The 17,300-nt window shown below is 43.5% G+C and overlaps 1 protein-coding gene across 2 annotated transcripts in view; it reads right to left on the minus strand.

Moving 5' to 3' along the window:
• Window positions 1-17,300, minus strand: part of KDM5A (lysine demethylase 5A) — a 46,941-nt gene that overhangs the window by 16,198 nt on the left and 13,443 nt on the right. The window contains exons 8-19 of one of the 2 annotated variants that reach the window (XM_066184234.1): window positions 16,007-16,165; window positions 13,591-13,710; window positions 12,320-12,478; window positions 10,566-10,747; window positions 8,095-8,257; window positions 7,160-7,279; window positions 5,842-6,036; window positions 5,557-5,738; window positions 5,170-5,294; window positions 4,768-4,918; window positions 3,184-3,298; window positions 70-425 (exon numbers count right to left, since the gene is read on the minus strand). In XM_066184234.1, the coding sequence (XP_066040331.1) occupies window positions 70-425; window positions 3,184-3,298; window positions 4,768-4,918; window positions 5,170-5,294; window positions 5,557-5,738; window positions 5,842-6,036; window positions 7,160-7,279; window positions 8,095-8,257; window positions 10,566-10,747; window positions 12,320-12,478; window positions 13,591-13,710; window positions 16,007-16,165 (2,027 nt within the window). Of the gene's footprint in view, window positions 1-69; window positions 426-3,183; window positions 3,302-4,767; window positions 4,919-5,169; window positions 5,295-5,556; window positions 5,739-5,841; window positions 6,037-7,159; window positions 7,280-8,094; window positions 8,258-10,565; window positions 10,748-12,319; window positions 12,479-13,590; window positions 13,711-16,006; window positions 16,166-17,300 lie in introns of both variants that reach the window. The other variant, XM_066184233.1, reaches the window with a different exon arrangement.

Raw genomic sequence — 17,300 nt, forward strand, 5'->3', positions numbered from 1 at the left:
CTTCTCAGAAGAGGATGAGAAACAGGAAAGTGTGTGACTGCTAAGAATAGTTTGGAAAAGCACACTCACCTGGCCTGCAGGCAGACCTTGGCCTTCTCCTCCCACCTCTCTGAAACTGTGAGCAGCTCCTGCAGCTCAGCCATGGCTTTTTCTACAGCGTGATGCGGTGCCAAGCCCACACCAGAGTCAATCAGCTTCTTCATCACATCCAGGGTGACTCTCTGGGGATCCAAGAGGGTGGACCTCACCTCATCCAGCCACCGTGCCTGCTGCAGCTCTTGCTTCAACCTTGGCAGTTCAGGCAGTTCGACATAAAGGCCAGAGCCCATGTCTATCAACTCCTGCAGCTTGGAGGAGTCCGGGACCTCATCAATCATGGCTTCCTGAGCACGCTCATGGAATTCTTCCACATCATCGAGCAGATTCTGAAGTAACACACAGTACAAATCCATTAGGAAAAGCCACCCACAGAGCCCAAAAGAAAACCCAGCTGAGGGATCAGTCAGCTGGGAGTTTGTATGTGATCATCACATCATCAGCCCGAGCTTCCACACACACTGCCAGCTAGCTGCCACAAGCCATCAAGTCTGGCAGAAATTCACTAACAGACCATCCCAACTCATTGGATGGCCTGATGTTTGATCCCCTAGGCAGGGTAGTTGCATCATGCTCTGCACCTAAAACAGAACAACTGCAAATGACAACAGCTCCCAACAAAACAGAATATTTAGTGCTGCCCAGTCGATGTCAGTTTTAAAATAGTGGGGAGAAAAGGGACTTCTGCAAACAGGGCACCATTTCAATAGTGCCAGGGGCATTACAGTAATGACAGCAACACACAGCAGAAGAAAACATACTGAGGAGAAATAACAAGCCAGAGATGTGTGAGAACACAAATACCACAGATCATGAAAACAACAACGGTGAAGTTTGAAAGTAACATTCCCCAAAGCAGGACCACCACTTACAAGTACCAGGGTTTTATTGCATTATAGAAAGTAATGAAAATGCAAAAGCCTCTTATTAAAGGAGACAATTTCACAGAAATCCAACTGCACTGCTGCAGTTGTCCTCACCCTCATATTTTAGCACTGCAATGAAAAAAAATCCAGACAGCAAACAGACAGGAAAGAATCTCTGCAGGAGATTAATTCAAGGACATCCATCCAGCATACTCAATTGAGTCACCCCCAAGTCTCTTACGAGAAGACAGGCATTTCTGACAGCAAGCCTGGGGCACAATGAGGAGCAAGCCCTGCATTTCCTAACCCTGAGCTTACTGCTCTTTTTGCCTGATGCTGCTTTTCATGGCTGCCTGGAAATCAGAAGGCATTTATAAGGAAGAACAAGATCTACATTACAAAAACTTTGATTTAGGGAACATACTCTGAATGCTTCATAGTGGCAACAGTAAATTATTACAGTTTAATAATTACAATGCCTTTTGTGTTAAAAAGTACTCATCATCCAACATGACAATTATTTTGCTATTCATTATGATGGATAATTGCATTCAAAATGCCATGCTAAAAGCTAGTGAGTGCTTAGGGCATAAATGATCATTATCTGACTTCATTCAGAAACTGAAAGACTGCAGTTTGTAATCAGTAAAATGACAATATTTATTTATTGACTAGTGATTATGCTGAGGCTTCAAGAACATGCACATGCATAGGCAGAGTACTTGAACTAGAAGCAGATCCCTAATGCTGAGGGGTGGGGGTAGACAGACCAGTTAGGAGAAGGTACCAGACAAAAATACAAGCTTAAACTGTTAGGAGTTAATTCTATGCCTACAGCCCTCTCATCTGTGAATTATGTTTTAATTAGAAGCAGGTTTTAAATACATTAAAAACAAAAAAGTCCTTTGAGAACAATCTTACATGTCTACCTGACAGATGATGATACAATTTCATTAATAAATATTAGTAAGTATTTTTAGTATTTTTCCACGTATTTGTATGTGGAAAGAAGTAAAACCATCCTATCACATGAGGATGAGAAAGCACCTTCCACTTTGTCAGATGCCGGCAAACTGGTTAAAGAGCACCTCTGAAGGACAAAGATCAGCATCAACAAGCCTGGCGAACCTGCACACTAGGGCCCTGTGGTTTTCTGAAGGAAACTGTTTTCAGCAAGAAAGTGCCATTATTATGTAAACAATAAGAAATTTCAATATAAAGTCTCTCTTACGAACACTGAACCACCACGGAAAACTTTATATAAAATTCATGAATGAAGGACATAAACACTAACAAACACTTGGGGAAAAGAGGCCTTCCAAAAAAAACCCCTAACTTTTTTTTAAACCGTATGTTTGGCTGTGCAGCAGCAGCTGCACCTATGGCAATGCTCAGGATTTTAGGCCCTCTATCCACTTCTATACAACACCCGAAAAACTGTACAAGCAGAGCACGCAGGTTAACAAGTGATTAACACACATGTCAGGAAGCATCTCTCTAGGCAAAAAAAAATCTTTATTAAGGACGCTTCTTAAGGAGTTTTCTACAAGTTGGTTAGTAGGTGAAATACTGTTCGGTATTTCATCACCAGTGACAGAGGAACAAATTAAGACTGCTGCTGAAAACACTTGCCATGATGCAGAGTGCCAGAATGATAAATGGTAGTAGCAGCCAGGGGAATCGGTATGATCTGCATTACTTATTAGTCTAGATTCATTGCCAGACAGGTGCAAAGATAGATATGGAGGGCAAGAAATGCAGGCCATGCATACAGATTAAGAAGGCTCTAGCCTGGAAAGCAAGGCTGAGATGTATTCATGGAATAACTGACAGTGTGGCACTGCTTTCCCGCTGCCCTGAAGAGGCACACCAATGAACCCTCAGAGGTTTCTACAAAAACATACAGAGGGCAGGATTTAGCCAAAACTTCACCTCGACACATAGCACTGATGATGGAATAAGAGTAACTGGTTCAGAGGTCTAGAGCTGGGCTGCCTGGACAGTGACAGGGGATCTTTTATCTTCGTTTAAGCTGTGCCACCACGCCTGACAACGCCTGCTGTTGCACCAGGCACCTTGAAAAAGCACACATACGTTTTACACCAGAAGCTTTTCATCCTCCACACTGGGCAAAATTATCTGTTTAGAAAAAAACATACTTCCACAAATCCAGAACAAAGTGAAAGGCACAACACTATCAGAGGAGCAGATGCAATCTCACCTTTACTTGCCGGGCCTGGCTGATAACACATGGCAAGCTGAACAGCTGCTGCACAAACGCTTTCAGCTCCTCCATCGTCAGCTTGGTCCGTGTCCTTCCACTGTCTGGGCTCACTCTGCTGTACAAACAGGCATAATTAAATACCAGGTGAGAGATAAGATGATGGTCCTCGGATTTATTCACAGTGACAGAAATTATCCATCAAGACTACTGAGAAGCTACCAAAAAAATTTCATCACCAAAGAACTCAAAGAAAAACGCAATTCAAACTGAACAAGAATTCCACAATCCTGCAAACAAAATTTAACACAATTCTCCTAAGCCCCTTCAGGATCATTTATGGTGCCTTTCAGAGGTACAATTGTCTCAGTGAGTTTCAAACTGAGTTTGCTACAAACAGAAGAATATAGCCCCATAAAGTCTGCTTTGGGCAGCTCAGAAGTCAACTGTCATGCAGACGTGCAGGGGGTTCTACAAGCAATAAAAGAAACAGGAGAGCCTTCTTTATTCTCCAAATACAGAAAAAACACTTCTCTGTTGTGTAACGTAACAGCTTTCCAGTTAGAACAGATTGTTACGCTTGGATCTGTGGTGCAACTAACATTTTAGTGTTCAAATTCAAGCAATGATGATATATGCTTTATGTTCTGTAGTAACAAACTTGGGCATTATAATTAACAAGGTATTCACTTTTTACTCTCACAAAACGCCTTAATTAATGCACAAAAACCACACATGCAAGAAATACAACCAACTACAAAACCAAATCTTATCCCCAACAGAGGAACTGCAAGCTACATAAATTTCCTGTACAACCGCTGCCACAAGAATTACAAAATATGGAGCTATTCACCTCATTGAGCTGTTCTCTACGGGACTTTTACTCACAGCACAAAGCATACAGGACAGAAGGAAAAACATGCTCCTAAAAGCTCCTGAGAGCAGAACAAGAACACATCCAGCAGACTGCAGAGGCAGGGCCCCGCAGGAGACAGAGCAAGGCTGGGGCAGCCACAGGCAAGGCAGGCAACACAGAGAAGCAAGGGAGTTACACTGCCACAAGTCACTGAGGCAGGCCACTACTTCTCAGCCACATCACTGCCTCCCACAGTCCTTCCCAAAATGGAACAGATTGGCTCAAACTATGGACTGGTTTTGCTCTCTGTACTGCTGTGCACCCCCAGATCCTTTTGTCACAAACGCTCAGAGCCAAAGCTTCCTCTCATTACATTTTTACCTCCGGTTGTCTTTCCCTACAACTCTCCCACACCTTCAGTGAAATACTTCATCAGCAAACACGTTCAGTGAAATACTTCATCAGCAAACACGGCTACTCCAAAGGATTTCACTTTTCAGTACATAAGTCAGCTGAAAGCAGAGTGTTTATCACACTGCAACTAAGTCACCTTTTGGCCCTTTGTGCCACTGTATCTGCCTCCACCCCTGCCTACCTCTGAGTGAGTCACAGCACTACAGAAAGGAAACACTGAAAGAAGCTTGCACACAGTAAGGCCTCGTAGTTTTTAACTCTTCCAAGCCCAACAAAGAGGCAGATGGAAAGTACTGAAAACCTGCCTGTCCTACCTGTGCTTCTGCTTTTTGCTCAGAAGCAGCTGTGCTACTGAAGCACAGGTCTCTGCTTCTTTCACAGCATCTCGGAGCCTGCGGAAAAGATCGTTCTCTGGGTATTTCCTGTCTTCAGCATCCTCCAACATCACTCTCAGCTCAATCACATCTGTAATAAGAACACATAAATAATTTGTATGCAAAAAAAAAAAAAAAAAAGATTTTAGATTGCTTCAAGGGCCTTCATTCAAGGTTCCAACAGGGACGTTCAATTTGAAATGCAAAACGCTAATCTGCATTACACTCTTGCATTTTTTCTCTTTTCCAATACATGAAACACAGTATTTCTCTGATTAAATGACAGCACACAACACATGCAGGAGCTTCAGAGCATCCTGTTAAGAATGACAGAAGTCTGACCTTTCTTGTGGTTGAGGTTGGCAGACAGAGCCTCTGTAACCCTACTGACCCAAGTGTCGTAAGACTGCGCTCTAACTTTCACTCCATACAACAAAGAGGGAAGGTCTTCCAGTGGATAGCGGTACCTGAAGGGATGGGAAAAAGGCAGAAAAAGTATTAATGCCCATGCCGAAGTCAGGATGTTGGTAATACTGAGTCTTTCCAGCTACAGCAAGGCCAGAAAAACAGTACATGTGCAATACCTGTTTGCCTAGGAACCAAGAAACAAAGAGGATAAAAATACACCTTAAATAAAGGAGGAGAAAAGTGTGACCAAATGTATTTGGCCACTGGGTTACACCCAACTATTAGATACGGAAGCAAAGAGAGAAAAAAAATCCTGTGTACCTTAGACACTTCTTCTGCATGGGGCAAGGACATAAATCAGAGGGATGGTACAAGCACACCAGGCGCTCGGGATTACAGGAACACGTCAGAGCTGACAAGAAGCACGTGGTTCTGCAAGCTGTGCACTGACGTTCATCATCTGGAACCAGCTCAAACACCTCTTCTTCAGACATCAACACCCCCTGACAAGAAGAATTCGACACTTGCTCAAAAATTCTAGCGCAAGCAGGGGCAGAGGGAAGAGAAAGTTCTTCTGCAAGCAAAGGGCGGTCTCTTCTTACTCACCATCTGTACAACAGACTCCCTCAGCCGTGTCTCCTCCTCTATCAGCAGGGTCATCTCCTTGCAGACCATGGCAGCCAGCCCCACATCCAGGCACTCGGGATCTGCAGCCATCTTGAAGATGAGCTCCTCGTGGGAGAACACGCAGTGACGTCCCAGCCTTCGGTAGTGACTCACACACTGACGCCCAATGGGCAGCTGCAGGGAACCACACCACCATCATCCAGGGAAAAACATCACCTCTCAGCTGCCACCTTCCTGCCTCTGACTCAGACTGGGAAAACACTGAGACTAGGAGCTGGATTTGATGGGACAGGAAAAATTGGAACAACCTTAAACCATGTCACAGATGAGGACAAAGAGGGGCTCAGTGCTGGGGAGGGGCATCTCCCATAACCTCACACACCTAACTCAGAGACAAAGTTCAAGAGTTGTCCTAAGCTCTTTTTACTTCCAGTGGCAAGAAACTGCTGCCAAAGGGAAGTCACCTGGTCTGCACTAAGGTGGATACATTCCCCTCTGGATATTACTATGCTTGGAGAGGGACATTTAACATAAGAATCCTAGAGTAAACCAAAACTGGTATCACTCCTTTTGTGCCTTTTAAAGCGAAAGGACGCTAAATGAATTTGCCACAAATATTTCTGGTTATGTTTTACATGAGCAAAGGAAATTTCACAGGGCTGGTGCAAGTTAAGCAGTTTTTCCACAGAGGCTACACACATATTACATCATGAGCACAGGGGGAAAAGAAAAGAGCCCTGACACACTGCCAGCCCCGCAGAGAATTTTTCTGACAAATGAATGAAAGTCTCTGCAAAAGAGCTAGAACTTCCATTCATAGTTTAAAAAATGAAGCTAGAGATAGATAAACTAGAGATGGGATCATAGCTTCCAACTGTACACCCCGGATAGTAACAGAACCCTCCTCTGACAATTTCCTGAACAATCCACATGAGCTATGCACCGATGTGGCACAGCTACTAGAACAGTACTAATATGATTAAAAGGCACAATGAGCTGGCACAAAGGAGGAATAAAGACTGTTATAAGCCGACCTCCAACATTCACATGACAACAGTACCTCAAGACAGGACACAGACCTATATCAAATTCAGAAAGTGGCACCACAGAAATACCTTTAGCAAAAGGTACTGTGAGAAAATTACGTGCTCCCCAAAATTACTTTGTATGATGGAAACTTCCCTCAGTTTCTACAAACATAGAATACACTATTTAACTGCAAAGACTGTTCAGGTGGTTAAGTTACTAACACACCACTTGCAGAGGTCACATAGCAAATATATACAAAAGAACAGACCCAGTCAGCAGTGCAGAAGTTCACAGCTTCAGCAAAGTTGTATCCCTGGTTAAATCCAGAGTGATAGGCACGAGGAAAGGTCACAACAAACTCGCCAGCACACTGATTGGTCCTGAAAACCTAAAAAGAGGAGGGTAAAGGAATAAAAACGTTACATGCAACAGCTTAAGGCACAAAAGTACAAGATGTTTGAACACCACTTTCTGTACCCACAGATAACCACAGGCACAACAGCTATCCCAACACTGGCAAGGATGGTTTCTGCCTCCTTAACACGAATACTCCATTTACAGCCTTTTTTAAAAGGAGGTGAGTACATACGCCAACAGTTGAAAACTGTCTTTATGAATCCCAAAAGGGATGTCTCTCTATCATCATTTAATCCGTTGTACCACAAAGTGCAAAAGCTTCTGGAAAAGGTTTATGGTTTGCCTTGTTGGGGTATTTGCCAGGGAAGCAATTTATCCTAAGACAAAAGCAAATGATAGTCACTGCTGCTTAGAGGTCTGCAGTCAATTATGTTTGGTCAGAAAAGCATTTTGTAACGCTGAGATTTCTACTGAACGTAAGACAAGTATTTCACTGTCAAAAGTTTCTAAAGGCATTTCAGACAAACTTGCTGTTACACAAGGGAAGGGATTTTCTTTATTAAAAATTGAGTGTAATACACAGCATATGCTTGTTCTGGAAGGTACTTTATGTAGGAAGCTTGGCACACTCACTTCTGTTACGAGATAATTTAAATTTCCTGCTTACTCTAGGGAAGAGTCTGGAAAACAGCTTTAAAAAATACCCTATAAGTAATGAATATGCAAATGCCCACCATAAAAATTCTACAGAGTTATGCCAAACCATTGTTGTACCAATCTGGCAGGGAATGAAAACAAGAATGCACACAGAAGTACTCATGTAAAAAATGCTGGTGTGCTACTCACTGGTACGCCATGTTCCATCAGCACGTTGGGGTTCATAATAGTGACCAGCTGATGCAGGAGATCAGGCTGGGATTCAAACAGCTCAGGAGCCAATTCCTTCATCACATCTTCCAGCTGCTCTGCTGCATGAGAGGGCACACCATACCACGTCTTGGGCTCTCCCCTGCCAGAACAGAAGCACAGGAATGAACACAGGTGAGAGGGAACTGATGGTGCCACCCAGCTGTAAAACACACCTCACACCAGCAGGACTGTCCTCACGAGTCACTTTACACCTAGATTAAAAAAAATGTCTTTAGTCAACAAGCATCTTCTTCAGGATGTACTATTCTAATCTGAACTATCAGTTACACTCCAACACAATTCTCAGCATACCTGGCAGTAGATTTGCCTTGACAAGCCGAAGATGGAAGATTAATTGTCACTTACCATGCTCCAAAGGGGTAAAATGGGCAATTATTTTCCTTCAGGAAGAAGGAATTAGGTTTAATAAACAAGACATTGGCTGTCACAGCAACAGCCTAAGAAAGATCATGATACTCCTCCATTCAATTATGCTTGGAGCAGTCATATTCCTAAAACCAACAGAACAGTATACCAGCCAATGGAGTAAAATACACGCAACCTCTCTAATATTCATTACTAATTACTAAAAACCTGTGATCCACTGGACTATCAAGATGAAACTATGGATTATTTAAGTATGAGGGAACAAAAAGATTAACAGGACCAAAACTAAACAAATAATTACTCAAGCACTAGTCCGGTCCTCTCTTAACCGAAACGAACTGTCACGACCTAACATCTCCAGTGCTAAGATTTATCTGTAAAATCTACTTTACTAAGTACAAGCAGCAGTGTGCTGGCACACCTGATGGGGTTCCATGTACTGTACTATGTGTTTTGGATTATGCTGCACTGCACTGCGGATCACCCTGTCCTGCACCGTGGATCACCCTGCACTGTAAGCACCGTGTGCTCTGCTGTCCTGCACCATGGATCACCCTGTCCTGCACTGTGGATCACCCTGTCCTGCACCGTGGATCACCCTGCACTGTAAGCACCGTGTGCTCTGCTGTCCTGCACCATGGATCACCCTGTCCTGCACTGTGGATCACCCTGTCCTGCACCGTGGATCACCCTGCACTGTAAGCACTGTGTGCTCTGCTGTCCTGCACTGTGGATCACCCTGTCCTGCACTGTGGATCACCCTGTCCTGCACCGTGGATCACCCTGCACTGTAAGCACCGTGTGCTCTGCTGTCCTGCACTGTGGATCACCCTGTCCTGCACCGTGGATCACCCTGTCCTGCACCGTGGATCACCCTGCACTGTAAGCACCGTGTGCTCTGCTGTCCTGCACCGTGGATCACCCTGTCCTGCACCGTGGATCACCCTGTCCTGCACCGTGGATCACCCTGCACTGTAAGCACTGTGTGCTCTGCTGTCCTGCACCGTGGATCACCCTGTCCTGCACCGTGGATCACCCTGCACTGCACCGTGGATCACCCTGTCCTGCACCGTGGATCACCCTGCACTGCACCGTGGATCACCCTGCACTGCACCGTGGATCACCCTGTCCTGCACCGTGGATCACCCTGCACTGCACCGTGGATCACCCTGTCCTGCACCGTGGATCACCCTGCACTGCACCGTGGATCACCCTGTCCTGCACCGTGGATCACCCTGCACTGCACCGTGGATCACCCTGTCCTGCACCGTGGATCACCCTGTCCTGCACCGTGGATCACCCTGTCCTGCACCGTGGATCACCCTGCACTGCACTGCACGCACGGTGTGTTACCCGCGCTCCCGCCGGTGCCGGCTGCCCCCTGGCGACAGCCCGCGGCAGCGCCGCCCCCGCAGCCCAGCTGAGAGCCCCGAGACTCCGGGCAAACGAGGCTGGGAACAAAACCCAGGTTTCCTATTCAAACGCAAGAGCTGAACACCACAACGCTTCCAGGACTGTTCCAAAAGGCAGAATTACTTCCATATTTCTCTTTACAAGGAGAATTTCCGTGTATGTGTGGATCTGCTGCCGAACAGTCAGCTCTGAAGCCACGAGACTCCACTACTGGCACACAGACATCCCAACTTTAAATCATAAAGCAGGGAACTCTTAACTCAGTTCTCAACAAAAAAAAAATTTCTTAAAAAAGATAGGATCCTGTAAAGCACAATTTTTTGGTCACACTGGAATGTTGGCCACACGAGAATACTTCATCAGTTAATGAAAAGCATTAATTTGCTTGTCCTGGGTTTGCCTTAATTGAATGCTTTGCCTTGAACTCACTACAATGCTTTTAAAAGCATCTGTATTTACTTTCAAGCAGCCACAGGTAAGAACACTGCACATTTAGCTTTTCAGTTACAAACGTTCCCAGTGTGCAGAGGCACTCTGAAGCAGAACTACAAACTTCCTAAAGCAAACAGTAAGCAGTGTAAGGTAGATGCACAGAGGACAGCCCATACCAGTGCAGGTAGTTGATGGAATAGCTCCAGTGGTCTTCAATATGCCAGCAAAAGGAGGAGAAGCACATCCCGACGTAGAGCCAGGGCACCTTCATGCCAGAGATGTCTGCATTGATGTGAGCAAGGACTGACTGCTCCAGAATGGGCATGTTGTTCAGGTTCCAACCAGAGAGAGCATAATCCTGCCAAAAGGAGAAAATTTGAGCAAATCAGAAGAGCATAAGGACAACCAAGACCAGAAAAGGAAAATACAAATGAAAACATCAGCCTATCCATTTCTATAGTAGGTAATGGAAAATTTCCTGCAACAATGAGACATTAAAACCAGAAATAATTCCTTCAATACTGTAGTCATTAAATAGTCACACTAAGACTTTAACACCACTCATAGTATTTCTGCACAGCCCATCTTCTTTGATTTCTTCCCCATCACAAGACTGCAGGATTGATGCTTTTCTGGTGGAATAAAATACCAGCAACACCAGCAGAAGAACTAGAGATAGAAGTCTTCAGTAACACAGGACAACTTTAAATTGTAAACAAAGCAGTGAATCTCATGTTATTTCAGCTTTTTTAACACCCATTTTACCATGCTGCACTTTGTGTTGATCTGCTGTGCAGACTACTTTAGAAAGCTTTCACAAGGGAAGAAATTCTTACACACTCATTTTTGACAGGATGGCATCACCTGCTAAGCACTCTCACCTTTACTTTCAAATACATATACTTTGTTAAAAAAATTACAATTCAGGCAGGCTAAAACGCTCACTACTGTGCTTTAGCATTAATCTTCTCTCCACTTTTACAAAAGCTGTAAGCACAGACTGATTGGAATGTTAGATAAATACCACAGCTGCTGAAAGGACTGGCCAGGCCCTCAGTTCAGCCAAACACTGCTGCTGTTCCCTTTGCTCTGACTCTACAAAGACATTGCAGTGAGTCAGAAGATTTAAGTGATCTGGTTAAGAAATGTTTTAAGTGACACACAAAGTGTCATACAAATACATAAACGAGCAGTGCTGACTCACTGAGCAGCTACACAATCACAGCACAGGCAACAAAGGTACACACAGGAAGGAGCGGAAATAGGTGGAAGACAACAGTGAACAGGATTACCTCTTCCAGTGAGCAGTATAAATTGATTTGGGGCTGTGTAACCAGGAAACCACACCTTTACTACATCTGAATTTAAGCATAAAAGCAGCAAGAAAATTGCTTTGCTACAGTAAGGTCTGAGGGACAATAGGTAATATACTGTCCAGATGATCTTTAAAGAATCTTTTATAATTGAATGCTGTATCTACATCATTTCATTCTTACAGTATGCACAGAGAAACAAGCTAAATCCAATTAATTTGTTTCACCCATTAAGAACCTCCTATGGAGGACAGAATCATGTTTCTCAAGCTAACTCTACATTGAAAAGGTTTGGAACAAGAAAGAAAAAGTATTATTGAAGAGTCTCCTCATACTCTAACAAACTGCAACAACTTGCACATGTTTGCCTGCTAAGATTAAGTGATAGAAAACAGGTGGGACTTAAATCATGAAACAGACCTTGGTTATCAGCAACCAGATCTGTAAAAGAACCTCAAAGATCAGAGTAATGCCCTGCTCAAAAGGAATGCTAAGCACGTGCAAAGCCTGAAACAATTTCTTCATGAAAAAACCCACACTGATTTCTGACCTATACTCTAAATGTGAAATCTTAGGCAGAGCAAAGAACGGGCCAGTTTGCATGTCCTGTTCCTCACCTCCTCCTCTGGCATCAGCTTCCGTCGGCCATCCTTCACTGGGAAGCCACTCCCGAAGTCCTTGGAGGAGATATCGGCCCCATACTCCACAATAACATCTTCTTCTATGCTGCTCACTAAGCGCCAGAATTCCTTTTCTACCAGCTCAGTGGGAACCATCTGAAAGCAGAAGAGATGCTATGCTATGTGCAGATAACAAAAATTATCACTCAAGCAATAAATCACTATTAACTCCCCATGAATTTTCATACACCAAGGTCACTCCCCCTCTCCCCTCCATCTCTTCAATGTCAGTTTGGTCTGTATTCCTCCACTGTGGCTGGAACATTTCAGAAATAGGATACCACAGCATAAGGGAAGGAGTAAGCAGAAGAGACAGAATCACCTCAAGTACAGCAAAACACAGGGGGAAGAGGAGACCGCCAACAGAAATCCGGCAGCAAAGAGAACAAACCAGCACACAAATTCCAAACTATTTCAGAGCATAATGACCAGGATTTCTAAATAACAGTAAGGAAATTGAGATATAAAATTGTGTTCAGGAGTTTGATCTTCATATAACACATCATTACTTGTACTTATATGTATTTATTTGTGAAGCTTATTCTTAAAATAAGCTTTGTTCAATGTCCCAAAGTTGCATCACAAATTGGAGTCCTTAAAAGGTGGAGGCTTTAGCAAGAATGCCCATAAATTACCAAAGGACCATGAGAGGAGGAAGACCTTGATGCTGCATGCAGTCCACAAGAAAGTGGAACTGTGGCAAAGCAGAAATGCTACGTTTTCGTTCTGCATCAAAAATGTTTGATGCAGAACAAAAAAACCAAAAAAACCCCAAAGCACTGCGATTATCAGACAGATTCAGTCTATTGATTTGTCTACAAGAAAATACTGTAAGAAGAAGGAAAACAAAGATTTATCCTCTGGACAAACTAAACCAAGACAAAAGGCACAGGAAGGGCAGGAGAAGGGCCCCTATGCCAAACAAGAGCAAGATACTTAGTTCAATTTGTCAAAAAGGGCAAGAACTTTAACTAGAGTATGCCCAATACAGTGAACTCTAACACACAGTAAAGCTGTCCGTCCATTGCAGGGAAAAGCTGAAATGAAGTTGAAATGAGACCAGATGCCAGCAAGCTAAATAATTTATGTGTTTGAAGCTTATGGTGCCTCTTTAAACAAGGCTGAGATGTCTTAGCAGAAATCCAGGATCAGCTGAAGCCTCCTCTCTTTTTCCCATACAAGGAATCCCAACAAAAGCTGAAACTCACATGGACCGGCATGTTGAAATAATCAGACTTGAAGTTATCAGCCATTTCACCAAAGCTCTGGAGAGTATATTCCCTGACAGCCTGTTCAAATCCAAAGGCCTCTCGGGGTTTGTTGCATTCCTAGGAGACAGAACACAGAAATATTGTTCCCTGCAGCAGACTCTGACACAGTTACGTTTTCAGCAAGAAGCTCTAGTGTCCATCTGAGGCCTTACCCAGCACAATGAGCTGCCAGTTGTGAGGCTTTTCCAGCCAAGGCTGTCGTACCACAACGGAAACAGCCCGGAATTAATGGCCCAGAAGCTAATCTAACACTGCAACCTCAGTGCTCCACACTTCTGCTTTCCTGTCCCAGGCTACGTCCCATCAGTGACTGCTGCCAGCCACAGGGCAACAATGTGCACAAGATGCTTAGGCTGCCACAGGACATTTCTGCAGACACACTGGATTCAAGCACCTGCAGAACAACTGCACAGGAACAAGCCCCCCAAGTGTTCCAGTCTTATCAAGTCAGCAAATCATCAACAGACTTGACACTGTGAAAATATGTAATAGGAAAAAGGAAATTAGAACAGAGCAACACAGCCGACAACAGACAGGGCCCATCTGACAGAAAATCTCCAAGCCTTTCACTCTTCTATCCCCATCCATCCTGAAAACACAGAAAACACTGGTGGACATTCCAGCTCCTCTTCCCACTCATTTCTAATGTGTCCTTCTCAGCTCCTTTGGAACTGACACCGTGTGTATACAAGACATACTGGAACACAAAGATGATGTAAAACTATCTGATAGTCAGCTTTTCAGTCAAAGAAACAGGACTGGAAAGGAATTCATCAGTAGTTCTATTTTTCTTTCAAGAGGAAAACGTGTATAAAAGTGGTTCCCAACATACATCAAAGTGGTTCTTCAATGGAGCCTGTGACAGAGAATCTACAACATCTGTGAACACTGTCAAACAATGCTGACCTAAATGCATATAAAGAGCCCTTACCCTACTCTTCCCTGCTTCTGTTCCAGTACCCTGCTGTAAAATTACATTAAGCATCTGTGCACAATTAACATCTAAAGTAAAAATCAAGGCAAAAAGCACTAGTGAATACTTCAAACATCTTTCTGCTGTTACTTGCTCACTCTCCAGTAGACAGAGCCACGTGTTTCCTCCTTCTACCTCTGACTTTCAATGTATCTCCAAAATTTTTCAAGTATTTTCTGTATTATTTGCTAGTAAAAACTCAACTGGCACCTCATCTTTCCCAGGTTTGTCCCTGCCTGCACATTTTTTCTTTGGTATCAATCTATCCCTGTTTTTCCTAGCAAAATGGAATTTCTTGAGTTTCCACATTCTTAAACTGTTGCAGCCACTCTATTCACTAGTACAGTCTCTAAATTAACTCCATATTAGATTGCTGCATTTGCTTACACTTCCTTATTGCTCTTTCTTAAGAGAAAATAAAGAAGTAGGTTAATCCACCGTCTGAGCAGCAGCCCAAAGGGAAGGTTTCATCTCTTCCCTTGCCTGCAGCCATGACTTTCCACCTCCCTTAAAGCAGCGTTTGCCTGAGTTAATCTGACAACCGCATCTCTCAGTGAAGGGTTAAAGCAGCGAGCTGATCCAGCTGCTGTGGCTGCACAGCTCTGCAAACACCACCATAAAGGATCCAGCAGGAGCCAACACTGCAGCAGGGCACGGGGGAAACGGGCACATAAACGCGTGTGCACAACTGCTCTTTGGAAACAACAGCCTGAAGAGTGAAAGCCAGTCTCAATTACACAGCTACAGTCAGCTTCTTCCTCTGAATCCTACAGCTACCAACTTCCTGAGCTTGCAAAACTTGTTTCCTTAAGACAAATACGAAGCCAATCAAGTGATGTTTGCTGTCTGTTGATCAATCATCTCTTGGAACTGGGCAGCTCTTCTTTTTCAAGTAATGACATTCATGTAGCTTCCACTTTCAGAGCCTGAGCAGTTCCTTTTTTAGACTAAACCAAATCTAAAATAGCTACAACAAAATTCTAAATGAGTTCTTTCACTTTCTGCTACAGGCCATTCTGAACAATGCTACAATGCCTTTCCAATAATCAAAGCTCCCTGTTACGCCTAAATCTCTTATTTCATTTACTTCATAGTTTACAAAATGTGCCATCATTATGTGGAAACATCCATCATAACCCCAGTTCTCACACTTAATCTCCCACTACCAGATTATCAAATTGAATTTCAGATCTAAATAGCTGCCACGTGGCCATATAATAAAGGTTATGCCCCAGCTCCAGAAGGAATGTTTCTCTCTCCTTATGGCTTATCTTGACAATATTCCAAAACACACTACGCATTCTACATGGATGGACTGCTCAACTGCTCTTCTTCTGATCTTTGTACATGTACAAAGCTTCAGCAATTCTTGAACTGTACCTCAGCAACACACTTTGGACACCTCCAGTCACCCTTGGGAACATCAGGAAGAGGAGGAATCAAGCAGAAAGTGTGATAGCTGTCATCACATCCATCACACAGCAGCAGTTTATCCTCGTTATTTCCTCTGCCACAAAATAAGCAAACATAGAGATCAACCTGTGGGGGAAAAAAAAAAAAAGAAAAAAGTCACAAGAAGTTTCTCACCCAGAGCCTGCACTTCTTAAGCTAAGGAACAGAGGATGATATCCTGAAGTCCAATATAGGAGCATCAACAGTCTCCTCTGGTTTTTGAGAATAACAGCTTATGTTTCATTCCCAAAGCAGCACTGTGTGGGGGCAGGAAGGCTTTGGCTGCTGCAAAATAACTATCCAGTTCAGTTGGACTATCTTTTGCTATCTAACTCAAGCAGCATCTCATTTATGCTATTCTAAGGCAAAAATATAAGTTAGTTTTTAGAACTCCCTCTCTTCAGCCCTCTTATTGTGGAAAACAATTTAAACTAAACCTCTACTAAGACTGCGTGGCTAAGGAAAATTTCAAAAAGGTGTTTCAGAAAGATGCATACCATCACTTGCAACAGTACAGTGCTATCTTTGCAATGAAAAAGGGATAACAAAATCCACAAACCTACAGGTTTCAATCTAAAAATTCACGAGGAAGCAAAGGAAACCACATGTAAAGGTACCAACTTCTCCCTCATTTTTCCCAAAGCAAAGAAGAAAAACTCAGAATGGTAAGAGAGAAGTATTAATCCCCATACAGCAGCAAACAGCTTTTAGAAGTCGTTCAAGACAGTCCCTCAACAAGAACAACACTGACAGGGGGGAGACTTTCTCTAGGGTCAGACAGAAAATCATATGAAGAGGTTTCAAATTTTCTTTGCTCTTACTTCCTGTATTGGGCAAAGAACTTTAATTAACAGAAACATTTAACACTGAAGAAGTGTAACAACCTAAGTGAAATAAACCTGGGTATTACTCTATCACAGCTAAAAAATAACCTCACAAAAAAATTTTTACTAACAGCATGAACTTCATGCGTGATACCTGCTCCAAATTCTGCTACTGCTCCCACCAGAGCCTGGCAGCTCAGGCTGTGCATACTTCCCTCACACAGCCCAAAATAACACCAGAAGAGGTGGGGCTGTGTTTGGTGGGGCCTGTTAATTTAATCAAGCTGTCACAAAACCATGTGCATTTCAGCTGATTAGGCTCAGGTGGATTAAATAGTTAATGACAAACCCATCTTGAGTTACAGCTGCCTAGTTAAGTATGCAACCTCCTAGCTATG

The sequence above is a fragment of the Chamaea fasciata genome, unplaced genomic scaffold (assembly GCF_029207755.1).
Source record: "Chamaea fasciata isolate MVZ Bird 193981 ecotype frontalis unplaced genomic scaffold, bChaFas1.0.hap1 SCAF_5, whole genome shotgun sequence".
Lineage (NCBI taxonomy): Eukaryota > Metazoa > Chordata > Aves > Passeriformes > Sylviidae > Chamaea > Chamaea fasciata.